The sequence below is a fragment of the Cyanistes caeruleus genome, chromosome 2, assembly GCF_971803275.1.
Source record: "Cyanistes caeruleus chromosome 2, bCyaCae1.hap1.1, whole genome shotgun sequence".
Classification (NCBI taxonomy): Eukaryota; Metazoa; Chordata; class Aves; order Passeriformes; family Paridae; genus Cyanistes; species Cyanistes caeruleus.
In genome coordinates this window covers 97,778,220-97,799,881 of record NC_141702.1, presented here as the reverse complement: position 1 = coordinate 97,799,881, position 21,662 = coordinate 97,778,220, and the positions used below count along the sequence as shown (strand labels likewise).

At 43.6% G+C, this 21,662-nt stretch overlaps 1 protein-coding gene across 2 annotated transcripts in view; it reads left to right on the top strand.

Moving 5' to 3' along the window:
• The first annotated feature begins 10,324 nt into the window (after positions 1-10,324).
• KCNH1 (potassium voltage-gated channel subfamily H member 1) overlaps positions 10,325-21,662 on the top strand; it is a 179,478-nt gene continuing 168,140 nt past the window's right edge. The window contains exons 1-2 of one of the 2 annotated variants that reach the window (XM_086878508.1): positions 10,325-10,471; positions 21,400-21,523. In XM_086878508.1, coding sequence (XP_086734634.1) covers positions 10,399-10,471; positions 21,400-21,523 — 197 coding nt within the window. In that variant the 5' untranslated portion in view covers positions 10,325-10,398. The remainder of the gene's footprint in view (positions 10,472-21,399; positions 21,524-21,662) is intronic. The other variant, XR_015283679.1, reaches the window with a different exon arrangement.

The window sequence follows — 21,662 nt, the reverse complement described above, 5'->3', positions numbered from 1 at the left end:
AGTGAACAGAGCATAGCAGGTTTCTTCTGCTGGCAGTTGGTTGTACGGTGGAGCTTCTTCAGCCCGTGTCACTTGTTCCTGCTCCTCTTCATCAGTGAGACTAAAGTTTTCACCTTCTGGCCAGTTTGTAATTATCTCCAAAATCCCAGGGTGATTTGGGTTTTGAATATGGGTGCGCTGTGTGATGAGAGCAATCTACTTGCACCATGTAGGGTTAGTTGCATGGTGGGTAGCAGGAGCCTTTCCTTTAAACATCCACCCCAGCACTGGTAGTTGGGGTGCCAGGAGGAGTTGTGCTTCCGAGACAGTCACCTCTGAGGCGGCTTGAACCCTTCCATAGGTGGCTAAGATTTCCTTCTCTGTGGGAGTGTAGTTGGCTTCAGACCCTCTGTAACTTGCTCCAGAATCCCAGTCGGCCAGTCGGCCTTGAGTCTCCCCAGGCACTTTCTGCCAAAGTCTTCAGGACAGACCATGGCTCCCGGCTGCAGAGTAAAGCACATTCTTCACATCTGGTCCTGTCCTAGGGCTACCACATGAGTGATCTCCTGCTTGATCTGGGTAAAGGCTTCTTGCTGCTCAGGGCCCCAGTGGAAATCATTCTTGCAGGTAAGCAGGTAGAGAGAGCTCATGATCTGGCTGTACTCGGGAATATGCATCCTCCAAAAAACTATGGCACCTAGGAAAGCTTGTGTTTCCTTCTTGCTGGTGGGTGGAGACATTGCAGTGATCTTATTGATGACCTCAGTGGGAATCTGATGCCGTCCGTCTTGCCACTTTACTCCCAGGAACTGGATCTCTCGAGCAGATCCTTTGACTTTGTTTTTCTTGATGGCAAAGCTGGCTTCCAGCAGAATCTGAATGATCTTTTCTCCTTTCTCAAATACTTCCACTGCTGTGTTCCGCCACACAATGATGTCATCAATGTACTGCAGATGTTCTGGAGCCTCACCCTTTTCCAGGGCAGCCTGGATCAGTCCATGGCAGATGGTGGGGCTGTGCTTCCACCCCTGGGGCAGTCGGTTCCAGGTGTACTGCACTCCCCTCCAGGTGAAGGCAAACTGAGGCCTGCATTCTGCTGCCAGGGGAATGGAGAAAAATGCATTGGCAATGTCAATAGTGGCGTACCACTTCGCTGCCTTGGACTCCAGCTCGTACTGGAGCTCCAGCATGTCTGGCACAGCAGCGCTCAGAGGTGGAGTCACTTCATTCAATGCACGATAGTCCACAGTAAATCTCCATTCTCCTTCAGATTTACACACAGGCCAGATGGGGCTGTTGAAGGGTGAGTGAGTTTTGCTGACCACCCCTTGGCTCTCCAGCTCTCTGATCATCTTGTGGGTGGGGATCACAGCATCTCGATTTGTCCTATACTGCCGGCAGTGCACTGTCGAGGTGGCAATTGGTATTTGCTGTTCCTCCACTTTCAGGAGTCCTACTGCAGATGGGTTCTCTAATAGTCCAGGCAAAGTGTTCAATTGCTTAATGCCCTCTGCCTCTACAGCACCTATTCTAAAATCCTACCTGAGTCCCTTTGGGTCTTTGTAATAGCCATTCCAAAGGAAGTCCATGCCCAGAATACACAGGGCCTCTGGGCCAGTCACAATGGGATGTTTCTGCCACTCCTTCCCAGTCAGGCTCACCTCGGCTTCCAACAGAGTCAATTGCTGCGATCCCCCCAGCAATGGAAACAGGTTCTGCCCCCACATGTCCTAATGGCATCAGGGTACACTGTGCACCAGTATCAACTAAAGCTTCATATTTTTGTGGCTCTGATGTGCCAGGCCATCGGATCCACACTGTCCAAAAGACCCGGTTTTCCCGTGCTTCTTCTTGGCTAGAGGCAGGGCCCCTCTAGCACTGGTTATCTTCTTTTCTGTGGGCATGCATGCTAGAGATTCCTTCAAGGGGATCATCCTCTTTTCTGTAATATCTGGCAGTTTGGTCACGGGAGGCTGAGGCTACCTTCACTTTAGTGGAACCTTTCTGGTTACTGGTTCCCTGCCTGAGTTGACGCACTCGTGCTGCCAGGGCGGAAGTGGGTTCTTCACAACTTTTATGGAATTCATAGTGTTCTTTCAGTGCCTCTTTGATCTTCTACTGGAATCCATCCCATTGTTTCTGTCATCTCTCACTGATAGCTACATCTTATCAACTGACCCACAGCTTGTTTGTAAAGACAAGCTCATCATTCAGGAGAAGGAGAAGGAGAAGGAGAAGGAGAAGGAGAAGGAGAAGGAGAAGGAGAAGGAGAAGGAGAAGGAGAAGGAGAAGGAGCAGCTCCATCTGGGTAATGGTGAATTCCCTTCTGCCAGCCACAACAGCTCCCAGGGAGAGTCCTGCTCTGAAGCTGAAGAAACCAGCCAGCCCCAGCTGCCCCCACCCTCCCTTTTCCCTGCCCGCCTTCCCTCCTGGGCCCAGCCGAACTCTGTGTTTCTCAAGCATCCAACAAGTACCAGCAGTCAGATTTCTGTGCCACTAATGGGTAAAAATTCCATAGGTGAGCCAGAACAAAAGGAAGAACACCTAACCCCCAACACCTCTTCTACTTGTGTTGTAAAAAAAAATAACCTAAATTAGAAAAGGCAAAGCTCACCCCTAGCAAGTATGCAAGTGTTTATGAAAATCAATCACTCATGTGTTACTAGATATGAATATGAGTCCAGTGCTGATAAAGACTGGACAAAACTGCTTTTAAGATATGATCAAATTTAGAAAATCAGTATTTTTTTTTCTCCATGCAATTGCTGGAGATTGACAGGACACTAGTTAGAATAAGAAAGCTTGTTAATCAAATTTTAAATGAAAAAAATGTGGTAATAAGCTAGTTACAAAATCCTTCCTTCCTTCCTTCCTTCCTTCCTTCCTTCCTTCCTTCCTTCCTTCCTTCCTTCCTTCCTTCCTTCCTTCCTTCCTTCCTTCCTTCCTTCCTTCCTTCCTTCCTTCCTTCCTTCCTTCCTTCCTTCCTTCCTTCCTTCCTTCCTTCCTTCCTTCCTTCCTTCCTTCCTTCCTTCCTTCCTTCCTTCCTTCCTTCCTTCCTTCCTTCCTTCCTTCCTTCCTTCCTTCCTTCCTTCCTTCCTTCCTTCCTTCCTTCCTTCCTTCCTTCCTTCCTTCCTTCCTTCCTTCCTTCCTTCCTTCCTTCCTTCCTTCCTTCCTTCCTTCCTTCCTTCCTTCCTTCCTTCCTTCCTTCCTTCCTTCCTTCCTTCCTTCCTTCCTTCCTTCCTTCCTTCCTTCCTTCCTTCCTTCCTTCCTTCCTTCCTTCCTTCCTTCCTTCCTTCCTTCCTTCCTTCCTTCCTTCCTTCCTTCCTTCCTTCCTTCCTTCCTTCCTTCCTTCCTTCCTTCCTTCCTCCCTTCCTCCCTCCCTCCCTCCCTCCCTCCCACCCTCCCTCCTTCCCACCCTCCCTCATACAAGCAATACAATCAGTAATTATAGAACTAACCTGTTGACATTAGCAAGCAGGAAATATGTGATGAAATTATAAACTCAGGAAAAATATGAAATAAAGGTAGAAGACTTTAGTCCGCTTTTTTTCCTTCTCTACTCTAGGGGTCTTTTTTTGGAGGAGAGGTTATTTCTGGCTGTTGATAAACCTTCCATACGTAAAAAGTACAAGGAACTGGTAGGGTAAAGTCTTAAGGTAAGAAACTGTATAGAATATGTGACTTCAAAGCAGAAATTCTGAGTACATGTAAGGCAAAACCTCTAAATTATATGTTCTTGTCTTAGTTTAGGGCAAATCAGGAAGGAAAACTCTAAATGGGGATCTCTACAGGGAAATGCCCCTCTTCACCAACGGGTCCGGGAAAAGGAAAAAAAAAAATCCGTGGAGAGAAGTGGAAAAAGCTGTTTATTTAACAGAAATTGAGTAATATTAAATAATAAAACCTCTTGCTGTTCGATGGGATGGTAAGTCTAGGAAGAAAAGTCTTTTTTCATGTGGTGTAGCTCGGCTCGCTCAGGTTCTTATCAGTCCCTCCGGCGCTGGAAAAGTGCCGAGGCCCAGGCCCCGGTGGGCCACAGGCCTGAGCTCCTGGGGTTTGGCTGGGTGTTCAGTCCAGAGCAGGCTTGCACAGATCCAAGGAAAAAGGGAAAAAAACAAAGGTCCAGGGAACTCTTCTGCCTCAGCTAGCTAAAACTAACTAAAAGCCAGAGAGAAGCTCTGTCCCGCTGTCTGTCCGTGCTGCAGACACCACAGTCCAGGAGCAGGGTGTGTGGGAGTGATGTTTTCCTTAACACACTGTGCGCTTCTTCTTCCCCCTCTCTTGCTCCCAAAGCCAGTCTTAAAGGTGCACAACTTAATATATAACATAAATCAGACGACTGGGGAAACCAGTATCATAAAGTCACCCCAGGACAGTTCTGTACAAGAAACTTACTGTGCTGAGGTTAGTTTTATGCTGGTTACTCTTTAAGGTGTGTTTCTTGGAGAGGCTGCTTGGAAGGAAACACTAGTAGTGCCTTTACTACTGTCAGCCTCAGAGGTAGGATGCTTCCATCGAGAAAACAAACAGTAAGGCTTTTAAGATTGTTGGGCATTTGAAATTTGCCAAAGAGTTTAGGGTTATGTTATAATCTGGGGAATCTGACTCAGTATTATTTGGGAATTCTTTGTATTATTACATTCTTGGAAAATGCTATATAGTAGAATACAAAGAAAAAGAAAAAAAGGGAAAAAAAAGGGTCTGCTAGCACAAGCATATTCCTAACTAGGAGTTATTTTTCTGAATCCGGGCCTAAGCCATCTAATTTTCAGTTTTATTCTTTGGACAGTATATAATGACAACATTTAATTAAAAGTGTATTTTAAAAATATTGTTATATTAGAGACTACTAGACAACAGTTGAGAGATGAAGATGCAATTAGTTGTTACTAATACAGTAATTCAGCCTGCAGAGCTCCTTGCTACTTTACAAAAAAAAAAAAAAAATCACTCAGAATTATGGGTTCCTAGGCTTATTGTGGACAGGGCATGCAAGTAAAATTATTTGTTACCATTATTTAGCAGAGCCTTGCATTCTGTTAGAATTCAAGCAAACTGCATTTGAACTGCTTCATTTTGCCTGGTTCTATATTGATTGAGAGACACGGGAAAAATGAGGCCAGTGAAATACACAGTAAAAGTGTTAAATAAAAAAAATCCCACCAAACCTGGAACCAAAGAAACAATGGGTATTTTCTATCCCTTCTCTGAGTAACAATACCAGCGGGTCACTGCTTCTGCTCTGAGACTGGGAGAGACTGTGGCCATAGCAGGACAGGGCTGAGCCAAGAGGATTGAGTAGACACAGCTGCAGTGAGGGGAACAGGGATAGTAGCTGTTGTCCCAAACAGGGTGTGTGGCAACTTTTCTTGTATTGGGTTCTGGGGGTTTTATTTTTTTCCCTCCCTAGCTCTGGAAATCCAGGATGCTTCCTCCTGGTGAAAGAAATGGAGATGGACATGCTGTCCAAATGGGGATAAATTTTCTATGCCCTTTTGAGGTGTTCTTTAAGAAGGAACAGTTCCTCCCTGTTAGCCCACACTCCAAATGTTAGATGTATAAATAAAAACTGGCTGTGTACTCCCTCATCAGTTTTATTTTGAGATTTTTTTTTTTTCTTTATTTCAGAACACTGGGTTTTTTTAGTTATTTTTTCATAATTGTTGCCCATAAGAAGTCTGGAGGAAATTCAGTAATTCCAAAACTAGAAAAGCATCAATATTTATTGCTTGACAAATTTGTTATGGCTGCTTGGTAATACTAAGATACCTCAATTCCTAGGTCTACAGTCTGCTGTGCAACTGGGTATTTCTTTGAGTTTATTTTGACCTCAGAAATAGTTGGACCTTTAGGAACCTCTGGCTGAATTTTACCAGTGCCTCAACATACTGTAGAAATAAACCAAATAGTTTCAGTAAGATGCACAGATTCTTCTCAAATTCTTTCATTTTGATGGACACATGTGCTGGTTAAACTAATGACTTGCCTTGTTTAAAGGACTTTTCTTTCTCATTGCTCTTCCCACAAGATAACAAATAAGGTTAACCACAAGCAAATAAGTATTCATGGATATTATTACTTAATAGGAGGCCTTTGCCTGCATTCCTTTGAGGATAAGAAGTTGTACAATAATGACTGCTTTATTGATTTGAATGTAAAAATAAATAAATAAAGTTATAATTGTTTCTCCATCTTAGTTGGAATTCAGAATTTTTTTTTGTTTAGTGGCTGTAGTGCAGTGTAACTTCTGTATTACCTTCTGTATTACCTTCTGTAATTTGTTGTTCTATCAATTAATGTATTTTATTTTGACAGTTTATCAAAAGCCATATGGTAGTATACAAATTGAACTAAATTTAAAGTTTGAATGCTCTTTTTATTTTCTGAGTTGGTGGTAGTTTGTTATAACTGTGTTATGATTCTTGTTTTTGACAGTTTATTTTTTACAAAGAGCAAAAGGAAGCGTGCAAAACAGAGAAGAAATCAGAAAAACCTTACATAAACCAGTTCTTTTCAATATAAACTAGCTACATTCTTAGCCTATAAAATGTCCCTAACTACCATGTTTCCTTGGCCATTTGGTGCTGTGACAGTGGAAGGACAAATCCCAAAGTACTGGCAGAGTCTAACAGCAAAAGCCTTTTGCAGCTTTGGAAGAACTGGGTTTGTCCAGACTGCGAGGCAGCAAGAGCTGACAGATGAGCATTACAGCAACTTTTCATGCATTTGAAAACTTGCAAAAGGGTTGGTGATTTTTGTGACTACAGAAGGAAGAGTTTTTGCTGGCTTCAAAGACCAAATGACTTAGTGGCATTTTAGGAAAAGCTTTCTTGCAAGATTTGTTAGACGTTGAAACAGATTGCCAAGAGACTCTAATGGCTGACAAAGGGAAAGTTCTTAAAGTTTCTTTAGTATCTCTTAAGGGTGAACCATGTGACAAAGTGAAAGAAACCAGCTCTGTCCAGTTCCAGTATTTTTATTTCATAGATGCTGTGGGGATAAATGACCTTCCCATAAATAAATTATTGGAACTGATGTTTTCAAGGTGTTTGTGTGTATGAGCACTGGAAGTCGACAGTCATGTTAGTAAATGGGTTGATGTAAACACAGGCTGCTGCCAAAGAGGGAGGGGTTGTAGCTGCCCTTTTCAGGCTGGTTTTCAATTCAGTGGGGTGACAAATGTGCACAGATTAGATGAAGGCAAATCTGTCCCTTTTGCAGCAGCAGCTGCTCAGACCATGGAACAGGAGTTAAAGGCTCTACAGTCAGGGGATGGTCACTTACTGGGGTGATTGATACTACATGTCCTGAGCTAGGGCCTTGCTCAGGAAAGAACAGGCTGAAAAAGCAGAATAATGCAAGACAGCTGAATGTCTTCTATAGCGAGCTATCACCCTTTATATTAGCCTTAAACTGAAGTGTTAGGTACTTAGTTCTGTCCAGTGGGCTTTAGCAAACACACTAATTCAGGAACTTCAGTTTTCAACTTTTTAAAAAAATGATAGCTGGAGAGAGGTAACCCACTAGTAATGAAGATGGATGGTGTATGTGTCCTGCTTCAAGTAGGCTTTATCTCCAGCTCTGTATCAGTTGCAAAACTTACCAGTGATGGTAAGAAAATGAGTATAGTATTCAAAATAATCACAGTAAACAATTATCACAGTGTCCCTCTTCTCTAGTGGCATAAAATTCATACTGCCAGCAAGAACCATATTTTACAGGTGGGGAGAAAGTCTAAAGGAGGTAGAAGATACAGGAAAAATCTTCCATTTTTTATTGGGTCTAGCAGAGATGGAGTTCATTTTCCCCACAGCAGCCCCCAGAGCTGTGCTGTGCATTGGCAGCTGTAAAGGTGCCCATAAGACACCAACATTTTGGCTGCTGCTGAGCAGTGCTGGCACAGCATCAGCACTGTCATTTCATCATCTTCCCCTCACCAGGAGGATGGGGGTGGGAAAAATCTTGGGACCAGGACAGCTGACCCACTGACCAAAGGGATATTCCATACCACGTGATGCCTGCTCAGATACAGAAGACAAGGAAAAGGAGGAGGGAGTGGGGACATTTGTTATTTACAGTGTTTATCCTCTGGAGCAATCAATGTGTGTGCTGAAGTAGCAAGACATCACTCAGCGATGGGAAGTAAATAATAAACTCTTTGGGTTTTTTGCTTTTCTTGTGCACACACTTTTTTGTAGTTTTTTTGGGTTTTTTTCCCTTTAGTAACCTGCCTTCTCTTGACCTACAAGGGATTTTTTTTCCATCTTATTTTGCTGAGGAGGGGAGTGATAGAGCAGCTTGGTGGGCACGTGGCATCCAGCCAAGGTCAACTCACCACTCTTTGCTATAGCATTTTAGTAATTTGCGATGTTACAGGGTAGATGTAAACCCAATGTAGATGAAATAGTACTTTTGACATGAAACTTGTAGGAATATGCCTGACACTGAAAAATTGGGTAGTCAGAGACTGGACAACACAATGCAACATAAACTGCAGCAAGCCCACACTTCATGGAGTTCCAGAAAAAAACCCTCAGTTTCTTACTATTATGTCACCTTGTTCCCACTTCTGTGTACTTGCTGCTTCAGTTTGAAACCTTTTTCCTTTAAAGGCCTCAAAATTCCTGTAATGTACGTCAGCTGCCAGGTGTCTCCTAAGTCCCAGATATTCCTGCAGAGCCCAGCAGAAGCTAAGATACAGCGTGCACTTACTCCTCTGGCACAGTGGCTTTGGGGAATAATGAAACGCTACTCCGTAATCCCAGTTTTCCAAACCTCACTCTTGGTTAGCAGTTGCATAAATTCAGTGTCAGAGGCTACATTTACAATTTTGTCAGAGAGTTTAGAATCTCTTCAGGTTTGGCCCGTGCTGCTGAAGCGAGCAGGAACTAAATAAGTTGGGGTCTTTGTATGGATGGTTGTTAGGGACACTTAGATACGTAAAGATGAAAATAAATGCTTCTATGGGCTTTTTTAAACTCCAACATTTCAGGGAGAGTTAGTGGCCTTTTTGCAGCTTCAGGCACTTGATTTTTTTTCTTTTTTTTTCTCCTAACCTGCCTCTCTTTGGCAGCAGATGCAGGTGTCCAGCGTACAGATAATCACGAGTTTAAAAGAGACTTCTGTGGCTCAGCTAATTCCTGCCTGGCAGTTGGGCTGGCCCATGGGAGCTCTAGGAGTTCCCCAGGTGCCCGGCTGTGTGAGGGACTGCTGACACCAGGATGCTCAGGGACTCGATCTGTAGCTTCTGCTGCAATGAAATTGTCACCTGCCACGACCCCTTGAGTCTCACACTCTTCACTGAAAAATGCTGTGGGAGGCAGGAGGCTGGTGGCACGGAGATCAGACTTTTCAGGCAGTGCTGTGTCACAGCCAGCGCTTGGTCACAGCTGTGTGGCTGAATCGGATCAAGTGTGCGGCTGTGCCGGAGCAGACTGTGGTTCCTGGCTGTGCTGTGGTCCTGGCCCAGGCCTTACCCAGGAGAGAGCAAGCTAGGCAACGCCAGAACTCTGTGGGAACAGTGGTTAAAAATCCCGGGTGACCCAGGCCATCGTGTTTGCCATACTTCATTTGCATGAACATGCAGAAGCATATTCACGTCTCCAATATGCCTTGAGCTGCGGAGCCCAAAGGTGCTGCACTTAATGAGGTGTTACAGCAAGTAAATGCCAGTGCCGGCAAGAAAAAAATACGCTTTTTAAATGGAAAAGATCTGAGTATTTTCCATTTACTGATAGATTGGTAGGGGGGAAGAACAAAGTTGATCGATGTCTGAATGAAAACTTGACGTCGGTTAAATATCTCAAAGAGTTCAAGACCTAACAAAGGTTATATTTAAACAGTTTGTCTCGCTGCTTCCACGGAGCTGCTAATCAGTTTCACCACTATAATACTAAGTAGCCTTCTAACAGAAATCATCGTAGGCAAGCGTCAAGCGCGATCCGGGACGAGGGCGGCGAGCAAAGGCTCCGGAGCTTCGCGGCGACCCACCCGAGCTGGGATATGGCTGTGCCTCCCGGCCGCCGGCAGCGGTTCGTGAGCGCTCTTTAAGCACTCCGCGTCCCTCGTGCCCGGGGCGCGCCGGCCGGGGGTCGAGCGCGGCGGCAGCGGCCGGCGGAAGGCGCCGCGGGCGGGCCGAGCGCTGCGGGGCCGGCCGCTCGCGGCCCCAGACGATGGCGCTGCAGCCCCGGCGTTGCGGAGCGGCGGCGGCCGGCGGGGGTCGCTGCGGGGCGGGCCGGCGGCGGCGGCGCGGGGCTGCGGTGCGCGGGAGGCGGCGGCGGCGGTGCCGCACAGCCGCTGGTGCCGGTCCCGGCGGAGGCATGAGGCGCGCGGGGCGGGCGGGCGGCGGCGCGGCAGAGCGCGGGTCGGCGCGGCCCTGAGCGGAGCCTCCGCGCCGCGCTGCGCTCCCGCACGGCGACTATGGCCGGGGGAAGGCGAGGGCTGGTGGCGCCTCAGAACACGTTCCTGGAGAACATCGTGCGACGGTCTAACGGTAAGGGGGCACCGGGGGCGAGCTCTCGCCGGCCACAAGGAGCCGGCCGCGTCCTCGACGGGGACAGCGCCGGGCGGGGGGGCGCCGAGCCCCGGCCGCTGCCGGGCGGCTCCGCCGGAGCGGCGCATCCAGGTGCCGGAGCCGGTGCCGGCTGCGCCGCCCGAGTCCTGCCGAGAGCCCCCGGCCCCGGCGGCGGGGCTCGGGCTGCAGGTGCGCCGGCACGGCGGGATCCGCGCCCCGGGACCGAGCGGGGGGCAGCGCCCGGCCCCGGGCGGGGGGCTCGGGGCGTCCGGCGAGCGGCGGGGGCGGCTCCGGACCGGGAGGAGGTGCGGGGATTCAAGATGGTCCCTGGGCACGGAGAGCCCGGTGCGGGGACATCGGCCAGGGCTGCCTGCCCGAGTTGGAAAGGGAAGGTTTGTCATAAGTGAGGAGAGAGTTTGCCATTTTGAGGGCTTAGGGCACATATATTTCTTTTTTTTTTTTTTCCTAGTGCACTGTAACCAGGTCTGTCTCTTGGAAAACTGTGGAGTGGAAAATGCCTCGAATTTCACAACTGCATGCAAATATGTATTAATGCTATCCAGATTCTTTCACTTAGGGACTTACCAAAAGCTCTGTAAGCCGGCGACCATGCAAGTGTTCATGGATTTGTTTAACCTAGGCATGAGCATTTCTTTTAAAGCCCCGAGCCTAAGTTGTGCCATTTTTAATTCTCCTAGTGACTTCAATGGGGTTACTTCAGGGATTAAGAACTTGTAGTACGGTTGAGAATATGCGGGATCAAGCTCCTTTTGAAGACAAGACGAGTTAATTAATTAAAAACATACTCAGTTTGTTCTGATAAGGCAAAGACAATTAACCCTCTTGATAAGCAGCGAAAAACTCACATGATCCCAAGAATGATTTTAATTATTTTTTTTAATTAGGCAGTATTAGTGGAGAACTAGCTTTTGATAAGACCATATTTTCACATAAAATTGTGAGGCTCTTTTTATAGGTTATTTCTCCGTGCAACTTTCCTGTAGAAGGGAGGGGGCTGGAGGCTGCATTCCTGAAAAAATTACTCTCCAGTCTTAAAATGAATCTTGCCCTCTTATTTTTTTTTTTTTTTTTATGTCTTTTAAAATGAATGTTACGTGTCATCACATTCAGGCTGCTTCTCTAATCTTCCAACAACAGTTATTGAAGGTTTTTCTCAAAACTGTCTCGACTTTGTAGATTATTTTCTTCATTAAAAACCAATTTCCTCTTTTGGCTTTCAGTGCCAAAGCCTCGATGCAATAAATCAATTGAGGCTTGGAGATGGGGGGAGATCATGCAGCAGAAGCTATGCTCTGTTTCTTCCTCTCTTCCCCCATTATTAAGAAGGTGTCATAGCAGAGTGTGGTGCTAGACAGCACAGGTAGAATGACAGTACTCCATTTCCAAATGCTCAGCAAGTCCTGAGGACTGGAATCAATACAAGTTTTTAGATTAAGCTGGGTAGGAAATGATGCACAGCTCAGACGTACTAGGTTAAGCTTAGGGAAGTAACTCAGGTTTAGAAACTTGTTTCTTCTGTGATGTGCCTTCAAGTTTTTGCTGGACCCAATCCAGCTTTGCTTAAAATGTGGTGCTGTCACATACCAATGTTGGATGAACCAGTTTTTCTAACCCTTGCCTGTTTGAAGACACAAGGACAGACTCCTTTCTCTCGTGCTGAGGCAGGGCTGTGCTGCCCAGCACGGGGGCAGTATGGAAACATGCCAGTTTCTTGTTGCCTGTCTCATCTTGTCCTGCCTACTTGGCCATTGAGATGATTTGGGATGCCCACACGATGAGTGCTTAAATGGGCCCATAAAGCTTGAGGTTTGGCTCTCCTTTCTTGGTTTCGTTCAATTGGGTAGTAATGTGACCCACAATGAAACTATCCACGCCATTTGGGATTTGCCAAATAAAACTTGGGCTTGTTGTCAAGCTTGTATTTGCTGGCACATGCAAGCAAGTTGAGTAGTGCCAGCAGATATTGAGTTGATACAGATATAGGAATGTTCCTAATTTGAGGAGGGAGAATTCCCTTTGAAAAGAGAGAAATTTTGTCATTGAACAGAAATAATGTACTAAGTGCTTCACATGAAGAAACTTGTGCATGATATGAGTATCATCAGTCACAGGTGGACTGAGAAAAGTGTATTTTGGGGCAGGGGGTGTTAACCCAGTGAAAGGGGCAGTATGTTGATAACAAAGGAATGAGCATGCAGCCTCTTTTGCAAGCACTGGTCTAAGGGCTGCACTAATCACACCATTATTTTACTAGTCGATTTACCCAAGGAATTCTTTGGGCAGCCTTTCATGTTAGATGTGAGATTGGTGAGCTGATGCACATTCTATGGCTAAAGGTAGTAGCAGTGTATGTAGGCATGCATGCTCAGGGTTTTCTCCATTAGGGTTAAAATTTGGCTCATGTTTATAGCACACCTGCAGGAGGGCTCACCTCCAACTCCTTTGGTTTGAATCGTCTACTTCAGAGATTTGAGAGCTTCTTCACAGGCTGCAAATTGACTGAGACAGGTTCTCATGCCCTGAATGCCAGCCAGAAGAGCAGTGCTAGGGTTAGAGCTGCAAAACATTTCCTTCCCACACACTGGAGTAAAGAGAGGATGGGATGGCCTTAGGATAGCACACACAGGAAAGAACATGTAATGTGTCATCTCCCTAGACCTGTGGACCTTGTGATTTCTTCACACACAAGGACCTTCTGGATGAAGTGTGAGCTTAAGATTTGTCCTTTGAAATGAGTGACACTATAATTCTGATCATCTTGTATTTAATGTTTAAAATCCATGTTCCTATACCAGCCATGCAGAGTAAGAAAAATAAATGTTGCATGCAGTGGTTGGTTGACAAAAATTTCTTTGAAGCATTGAAATATTTAAAGACCAGAACACCCAGTGGGACAGAAAATGAGCCCATGCTGTAACACAGTGCAGTATATAAAGAATCACTAGCCCCTGATGGTTACTGCTAATGTGATATTAATGTTTTTCTTGGTAATGTAATACGTACGCAGTATACAAGCACTGTAATAATAACAGTTATAACCTGGATGGTGGCCAGGGCACCCAATTCAATTAGTGCAGCTTATTGTAGAGGATAGTGGTTATTTGTGATATTCCAATGTTTTATCAATATCCAGAGACAAAAATAGTTTTTGATTTATGTAGATGCCAGCTGAATTCTTCAGTCCTTCCTTGATCAAAATCCTCGTTGAGGTGAGTGATAATTGTGCATGTATAAGGATGGCAAAAGTAAGCCCTGTGTTTACATGGCTTAGGAATTTCAATGGAAGTCGTAGGTAGTTTTCTGATTTATGGACAAAATAAGGAGGTTGGAAGAAGGGTAAGTTAGAAGGCATAAGGCTTGTGTGAATTTAATTATCTTTTCACAAAATGCCCTGGGAACACACTAAGGAGACATCAGTTATGGAAGCAAACCTGCATCTTTTGATGGAGAATGCAGAAAGTTCCCTGTAGAGGGAAAGAAAAAGCACCTTCAGACATAGACCTTGAATATAACAGACATATGCATGATTTATGGTGTTGCTTTCATTACAAGCTATAAAGTCCCAGTACAATAAACATTTTGCATCCTGGGCATGCTAACCTTGTATCATCATCTTAGACCTAGGAGAGAAATTAACTTTATTGTAAACACTTCTGAAACTGAAAAGACTGGTTTTGTCTTCAGCCAGAGAGAAATGCAAAAGAAACTTAATGGAGAATGAGAAATGAAAACAGCAGACCTTCAGAAACTGCAGGAGGACAGCTTGTAGGTTCTGGGCTAAGAACATTTTCCTGAAGAGAATGAATCAAAGGGTTTTCTTGCATCCTGATCTTCCTTCTTTCATGTTAACTACTGCGGAGACACATATATTTTCATCCATGCTTTTCATACAGTTGCTCAGTACATAGAAATACCTATTCATTATTGACAGTCTTTTTTTCTCAGCATCACTGGAATTGAATGTAAAATGGTTTTTTTTCTGCTGGCTTTTACTAGGCCAAAAGTCTAGCTTTGAATGTGTGCCTTTATGCATTTAGAAACGTACGACCTGATTTTGTTAAAATTACTTTTATAGATAGTAAGGAAAAAAATGTACAGAGATGACAGGTAATGTGATTTAAAATTAATGTTCTGAAAGCTCAAGAAGTTCTCTTGTGATAATTCAATGTATCAATCCACTTTTACATTAAATCCTAGAACAAGATTGTAAAACAAATCTTAATGAAACCCATTCATTGGAGAATTGGTTAATGCATTTTTGTAACTCATAGATCAGAGTGAGGGGGGAGTTAGATCTTGTCTCAAATACTTCTAAGGCTGTAATCAGTAAATCAAATGGCTTCTTTAAATTAAAGTCGATGCAACTGAAGTATGTGTTTTTCTGGATTAGTGTTCAGATCATAGGGGATGGGAAAAACAAACCCCCTGACCAGCTGAAGGATGAAGTCTCACTGCTAAACAGTGTTTTGTCCTTTAATAAAAGTGGTGCAATATCTGACTCTTAGCAACTGATGAACTTTCTTATTTCTGAAAATCATCTAATTATCTCACTCTAATGTCACATGTGTGTAAATGTTGTGGGATTTGTGTTTTTAGAGTTTATTTTTTGGGTTTTTTTGGGGGGGAGGGTTGAATTTTTTAGTTTCTCGGTATGGACAGTACTGCAGGAATAGGTGACAAATCATGTTGTCCACAAAGTACATATGATACTTTTGGCACAATTTTGGTGCCATTTCAGCTATTCTTGTTCTGTTATTCTGCAGTAATTTGCTTTATTTTAAAAAATATAGATAATTATAAAGATTTTATAGCTACAAGTGTTAGAACAACCCATAATTTTCAATTTAAACTTCTTTCATGGTAAATGCCTACTGTGAAGTAGTTTCTATAACAATGCAAAGTAAGAATGTTGAGATGGAAATGGTAGTTTTTTCTCTATTCTGCTGGCTGCAATTAGCATTCATTTTCTGTAATGATTTAAAGTGACTCACTTGAAGTTGTTGCTTTAGTTAGAGTCTCTCTTGTTATTTGTGGAAAGAACAATGATATAAATTTTTTAATAATTCTTTTCAACTTGCACTTGCACTTTGCTCTGGTGTAAACGACAGTGTAAGTCAGGTTTGAATAAACATGAAATGTCTGTATTTAGGGAATTGTGTTCATGCTGTAGCAACCAAGGAACTTTAAAATCCATTTTGTTTTGGAAATTAAATAAATAGTTATATAAAACTTTTATAAAACAGCCCAAATGAACCTATTGGTATGGGTTTATGTTTTTTATATTACAGTGAGCTTAAAAAATTTTGACCTCAATATTAAAAATGGATCATTTTGAGGCCATTATATCATTATTCTATAGAGAGATCAAATTGTTCAATAGGATATTTAGACACTGAAGCATTTCCACTGCAGGAATGAGTACAAGGAGATATTGGGTGAATGTGAGTATTCATGTAATACCACTGACTTCCACTGGAGGATGTGGGTGGAAGAGCAGAATTACTCCTTATTTATTTTATTCTACCATATTAATAATCTTTCTGTCATTTGAGCAGGTCTGTACTTGCTTTGGCTACGGTTACACCACTTTTGTTAGGATGAAAATGTGGTTGGTCCCTGAAGTGCAAGTCTCAAGTCCCGTGTGTGGAAGGAAAGGATTGAATAAGTACTTGAAATTCAGTGTGACTTATTTGTACTGACTTAGGGCCATATTTTGATCTCAGAAGTTACATTTGAACAATGTAACTAATCAGTGTGACTAAATGCTTCTGGTTTACCTTGTTTTTCAAAGCTAAGGTTAAACATGAGCAAAAATGCATGCATACCTATCCTTTGTTAGCAATTTTGACAGGTCTACGTATACACAAAGTTTGATTTCTATGCTCCGGGAAGAAATTAGACAGAAATGAAGCAATCTCTTTTCCCCCCCGTATGCAAATGATGCTGTTTGTTATGCAAAGTCACAAGTTTGTAAATACCACGTGTCCCTTGTCCTTAAGATGTATGATACAGTCTTTACTGCTATGACAGAGACACATGGGTTTTGCCTGCTGCAGATTTCTTACACTGGCTGTGACACAGCATCTCTGCTGTTCTGTGCCCAGCTCAGGCAGCAGTAGCTGTATCCTCCACCCTGTTCCATGGGTAGGGTTACAGACACATGTGATGTGCAGTTCCTTCAGTTCTGCTGGAGGAGTGGTTTGTGCTTGGTAATGCTAAAGATCTAGGTTTTCTCCCCTGAAGATCCATGTGAAGAGTTTGAGACTGAATAAAATAACACCTGCTGGTGTCAATAACTAGGGCTCTCATCACCCAGCATGAGAGAGGCTGTGGTGTGGAATGATGAGGGCAATTTTATTTCCCCTTCCCCTTCCTCCTCTGCCTCTCCCCTTCTTCTTTCCCTTTCCCCTCCCTCCTCTTCTTTTCCTCTCACAGGTTTTGTAAGGAGTGGGACTTCCTGCCGTCCTGAGCCTGGTTCTCCTTTTGGTGAGACAGGAATAAATTGGAAACAAACCTTTGTAGTGTCATATTTGTATGATGACTGTGGGAAAACATATTAATATATTTAAATCATATTTGTGCACTACACAAACCCAAGCACCCTAGGGGATTTGACTGACCCAAATATGGGAAAGAGCAGTGGGCACTGGCCTCTCTTCTTACCGTGGTCTGCCTGGGCAGAGATTTTCCCTCAGCTTCCTCTGTGCAATGGGGGAACACCTTCAGTGTGGGAATGTGCCTGGCAGTGCTGTGGGAATGTGTCTGGCTGTTGGTCAGTGTGTCCCAGGAGAGGAATTGTGCATCACTGGTGGGACAGGGAAGGTAGAACCAGTGTGCTGGCCTCTGGGAAGAGGTGGGAGGGGTCTCACCTTGGCGAGATCCGTGTTACAGGAGCGGCTGTGATGGTGGGAGCTGTACAGGGCAATGAATGTTAGGGGGAAAACATTTCAGTAACTTGCTCCATGCTCATGCAAGGGCATGACCACTCCTCAGCCAGCTAGTGCTGGCCAGATCATTGTCTGTGAGTGCAGCTTATCTACAGGAATTTTGGAAGCTGATGGACAGTTTTGGTTGAATGAACTACTAACTTTAACAGTAGGATTCAGTAGATAGAGTAGTTTTGGTCAGATGGTGTTTCTGTTAAAAGGACAAAGGTTATTTAGAAAGACATTTTCTGGTTCTTCTGTGATGGTCTGTTTTCTGAGTGGAGGAAACTACTGGTTTCAGTGACTGAGTGAAATCCATTCTTATACTTTGGAAGGAGTTAAAATGTTTCTCTTGTTGCTTGTAAGTGGCCATGTCTACTTTAAAGTGATAACCCAAACTGGATCTGACATTTGAGTGTGTAGATGCTGACGTAGGTATACTGCAGTGAGCAGAACTAACTTGGGGAAAATGCAGGCTGGAAAATATAAAATGATGCACTTCACAAAGTAATCCATGCTGCAGAAGCCTGCCCTACTCATCCAAGTAATTGTGCTGCCTTTGTGATGCTACAGCTCTTACTTGTGTTTCTGTAGCCCAGTCTGCTTTGTGCTGTACCTCTGCATATTTCCTTGCCTCCCAATGGTCTTGTTCAGACTGTGCCAAATGCAACACAAGCCAGAAAGTCCACGTCTTTCATATGAACCTGCCCTTTCCAGTTCTAGCTCAGGTTTGCTTGGAGCTTATAAGAAAGGCCGGTGATGCTTATGGCATCTTCTTGGGCCAGGCAATATTGCTAAAGCAGCTGCCATTGTGATAGAAACTGATTTCCAGGTAGGGGAGTTCATGGAGTCCTTTCAAAGAGGTGCTTCAAGTCATTAAATAGTTTTGATACTGCTGCTATTACATGTCCATTTCATCCCTGTCTTTGAAGAGAATTTAGCAGTGGATTTCTTCATGGTCTTCCTCCGGCCAACTCATTTCCTGGCCTTGCTGACCCACTTGTGAGTCCCCAAGAGTCTGTGCTCTCTGATACTCAAGAGTTCACTAGAGCATCCCTCATGCTTGTTGTGTAACAAAGCCACAGCTGTTTCCTGGCCTCTGGGACCCTGTGTCCCTGCAGATGGAATGGCAATATTTGCCTAGATGTTATTTGGTATTTTCTTATGTTAGGAAAATTTTTTAACAGATTATGAGCTGTCCCCAAGCAGCACATTGTCAGGGATGTCAATGCAATTGAATGTAAATGATAGCAACAAGGACAGCCCTTCTACCTCTGGGTTGTCTGTTGGAACAAGCTATGCAGTGAAGTTATAAGTGGGAGTCCTTATTTTATGCTGTGTCTTCACACAGGAAAAACACTGTTGTCAGAGGCACTTCAGAAGAAATGAGGTGTGTTTGTCAGATACACAAAGCCTGGATCAAAGAAAGGTCAAAATGCATGAAGTTGGAATTTGCTAGAAGGGAAAGAAACTTATGAAACAATGGGATCATCAAAATCTCTGGCTTGCTCTTTGGTTTGGTAGTTGTGCAAAATTTTTCTTTAAAGCTTTATGGATACATAAAGATCTCTCATCTTTCTTCTAACTCATTACTAAACCCTGGACTCTCATGAAGCACCTGTACCTGTACATGCTAAAGAGGTTCACCCAGTGTTGACTAACAGGGGTGCATAAAATACAGCAGCCAAGTCATACTGACTTAAAAACCAACGTGATGAGGATGTTGACATCTATTTGCTGTGGTAGCTTGATAATTAGAACAGTCATTCAAGAGCTGAAATAATGTCTGAGCTTTCACTGCCATAAGATAGCCTACATCTAGAGATGGAGATGGAGAATGTCCAAACTGCTGTTGGGGGAGAGGAATATGTGCATGTTCTCTATGCATCCTTTGGAAACTGCCAGTCCAAAAAAAATCGGGCTTTGCTGGGCCAAAACGTAAGTGGGAACGTGATTCTTTAGCTCCTGCAATAATGGCAAAGAATCAAGTATTATCTGTGAGAACCGGGCTTATGATAAAATAATATGCATTGTAACAAACAGGACGGGGAAAAAACCAAGCTTAACATGTTTCCCCTTTTTCATTGTTTTCTGTGGTTTTACTTAGTCAGATTTCTATTTGCTGTGCTAAAGTTTTTCAGTTCTCCTCTCCAACACTGCTCACAGAGCTTCCAGCTCCTAAGTCTTTGAGAGCTGGGCATCTAGGGACTAGACTGTTGCAGTCTCACCTTTTGGAGCTTAAATTCCCTTATGGATTTAGGACATTGTTTTCACCTGTAAATAGGAGACAAGAGCATTGTCGTAATTCACAGAAGCCTTGCAAGGTTAGGTGAAAGTAGGATTATCACAGTGACGTTATCAGAAATGTGTTCTTTCTGGCCTTTAATGAAAAAGCCCAAGAGATTATTTATCTGAAGAAAATAAGGTTTAAGTGTGAAAGGCAGGAAAATGCTTAACAGAAGCCCTTTAGGAAGTGGAGAGAAGGAAAGTTGGCTTTTATGAGGGGAAAGGTAGTGAGAAGCAATTCTTAAGCAATTCTTAAGCAATTAATGGATGAAATAACACCATTCAGATCAAGGCAGGACCTGGACCAACGTTTGTATTTGCCTCTTTTTTTGGTCATTTTTTTGTACTTCCTGGTGAAATTTAAAAATATCCTAACGCAGTCTAATGTAGTGTTTATAACAGATACTCAAAAGCACTTGCTTTAGCAGTGAGAAATTACTTGATTTACTTATTCGTAGGAAGGGGTAAAAAAGGTGTATTGTTTTGGGGAGAAAGTGCTTCAGCTAAGCAAATCCCATGGTTTAAAAGAGGCTGTGAGAAACAAAGCAGCTAAAATAGCCTGAAGTTGTATTACTGTTGTATTTCTGCGGAGTATATAAAAGTAATCATGCTTGTGGTATTGGGCAGTGGATTTGGCTAGCTACAGGACTGCTTATTTAAACCCACTTGAAGTTTGGGGTGAAAGATTTTGAAAGGGAATGTTGAAAAAGACTAAACTCTCTGCAATTAATAGGTAAAATGTCATTTGGTTGGAGGAAGCATTAATGAGATCTCTGGATGTGTGAGCAGCTGGGAGTTGATACTGAAAAGCAGACAGGGTGGTAGACTCCTGTAAGGGCTCTCCTTAAAAATGAGTGCCTCTTGGTCTCATGTGACTGCCCAGCCTTTCTTTTTGAAGCCAGAGGGTCCTTGCAGCTGTGACAGGAGCCACCATCTCCTGCTGCCTGCCAGTGCCTGGGGAGCAGCACTGCTGTCAGTCTTGGCACAGGTTTGAGTAGGTTTGAGTTGGCAATCATAAAAAATGTGGCGTGCACAGCTCTGGCAAGAATGGAGGCATGAATCCTGCTTAGTTTTGTTTTTTTTTCCATACTGACTGAAGCTCCTTCTGGCCTGTTTAGCAAACAAGTCCTTTCTACTGGTGTAATTGCTAGCCCTCGTTCTTGGTGTCCTGTGTGGAGTGCTTGTAGCACACAAGTATTGGAGCTTGTGTGGCCAGCAGCGAAGGCAGTGTTGAGAGAAGCCACTGTGTCTGCATTCAGGGAGGAGAAATATTGCTCATGTGCTGGTTTGGCCACCTGTAAGAGGCTTCACATCAAACTGAGTGTCATGGTGGGTCAGTTGCATGTGGCACAGAGGGAAACAGTTTGGTGGATGTGTCCTCAGTCAAGAAAAGAATTTTACTTGCTTAACCATCATGTGTTTTATTTATACTTTGTCTAAGTAATTAACACTCTTTTAAAAATGAAAAAAAAATAAATTAAAATATGAATCTTTAAAAACTAAAAAAATTACTTAAAATTAAAACCAAGAATAATCCTGTTGACTGCAGTGGGAATGATATCTGGGGAAATTTTGCAGGGACTGAAGCAATTGGGGTTGGGTTCTGAAATGAGTATTTCCTCTAATGCAACCATTGCTTTGACTAATGTCTAACTGATGTGTTTTTTCAAACAGATACTAATTTTGTCTTGGGTAATGCCCAGATCGTGGATTGGCCCATTGTCTACAGCAATGATGGATTTTGCAAGTTATCAGGATATCACAGAGCAGAAGTTATGCAAAAAAGCAGCACCTGCAGGTATTTGAGAACAGATTTATTTTCTGTTAAATAGCTTGTAGTGTTGTGCCTGTTCCTTGAGGAGAAAAGTAATCTGTTTATTCCAGTTTTGTCTTTTATCTCCTGGGGCTACATCTGTCAAATATGCTTTCCAGGTGAA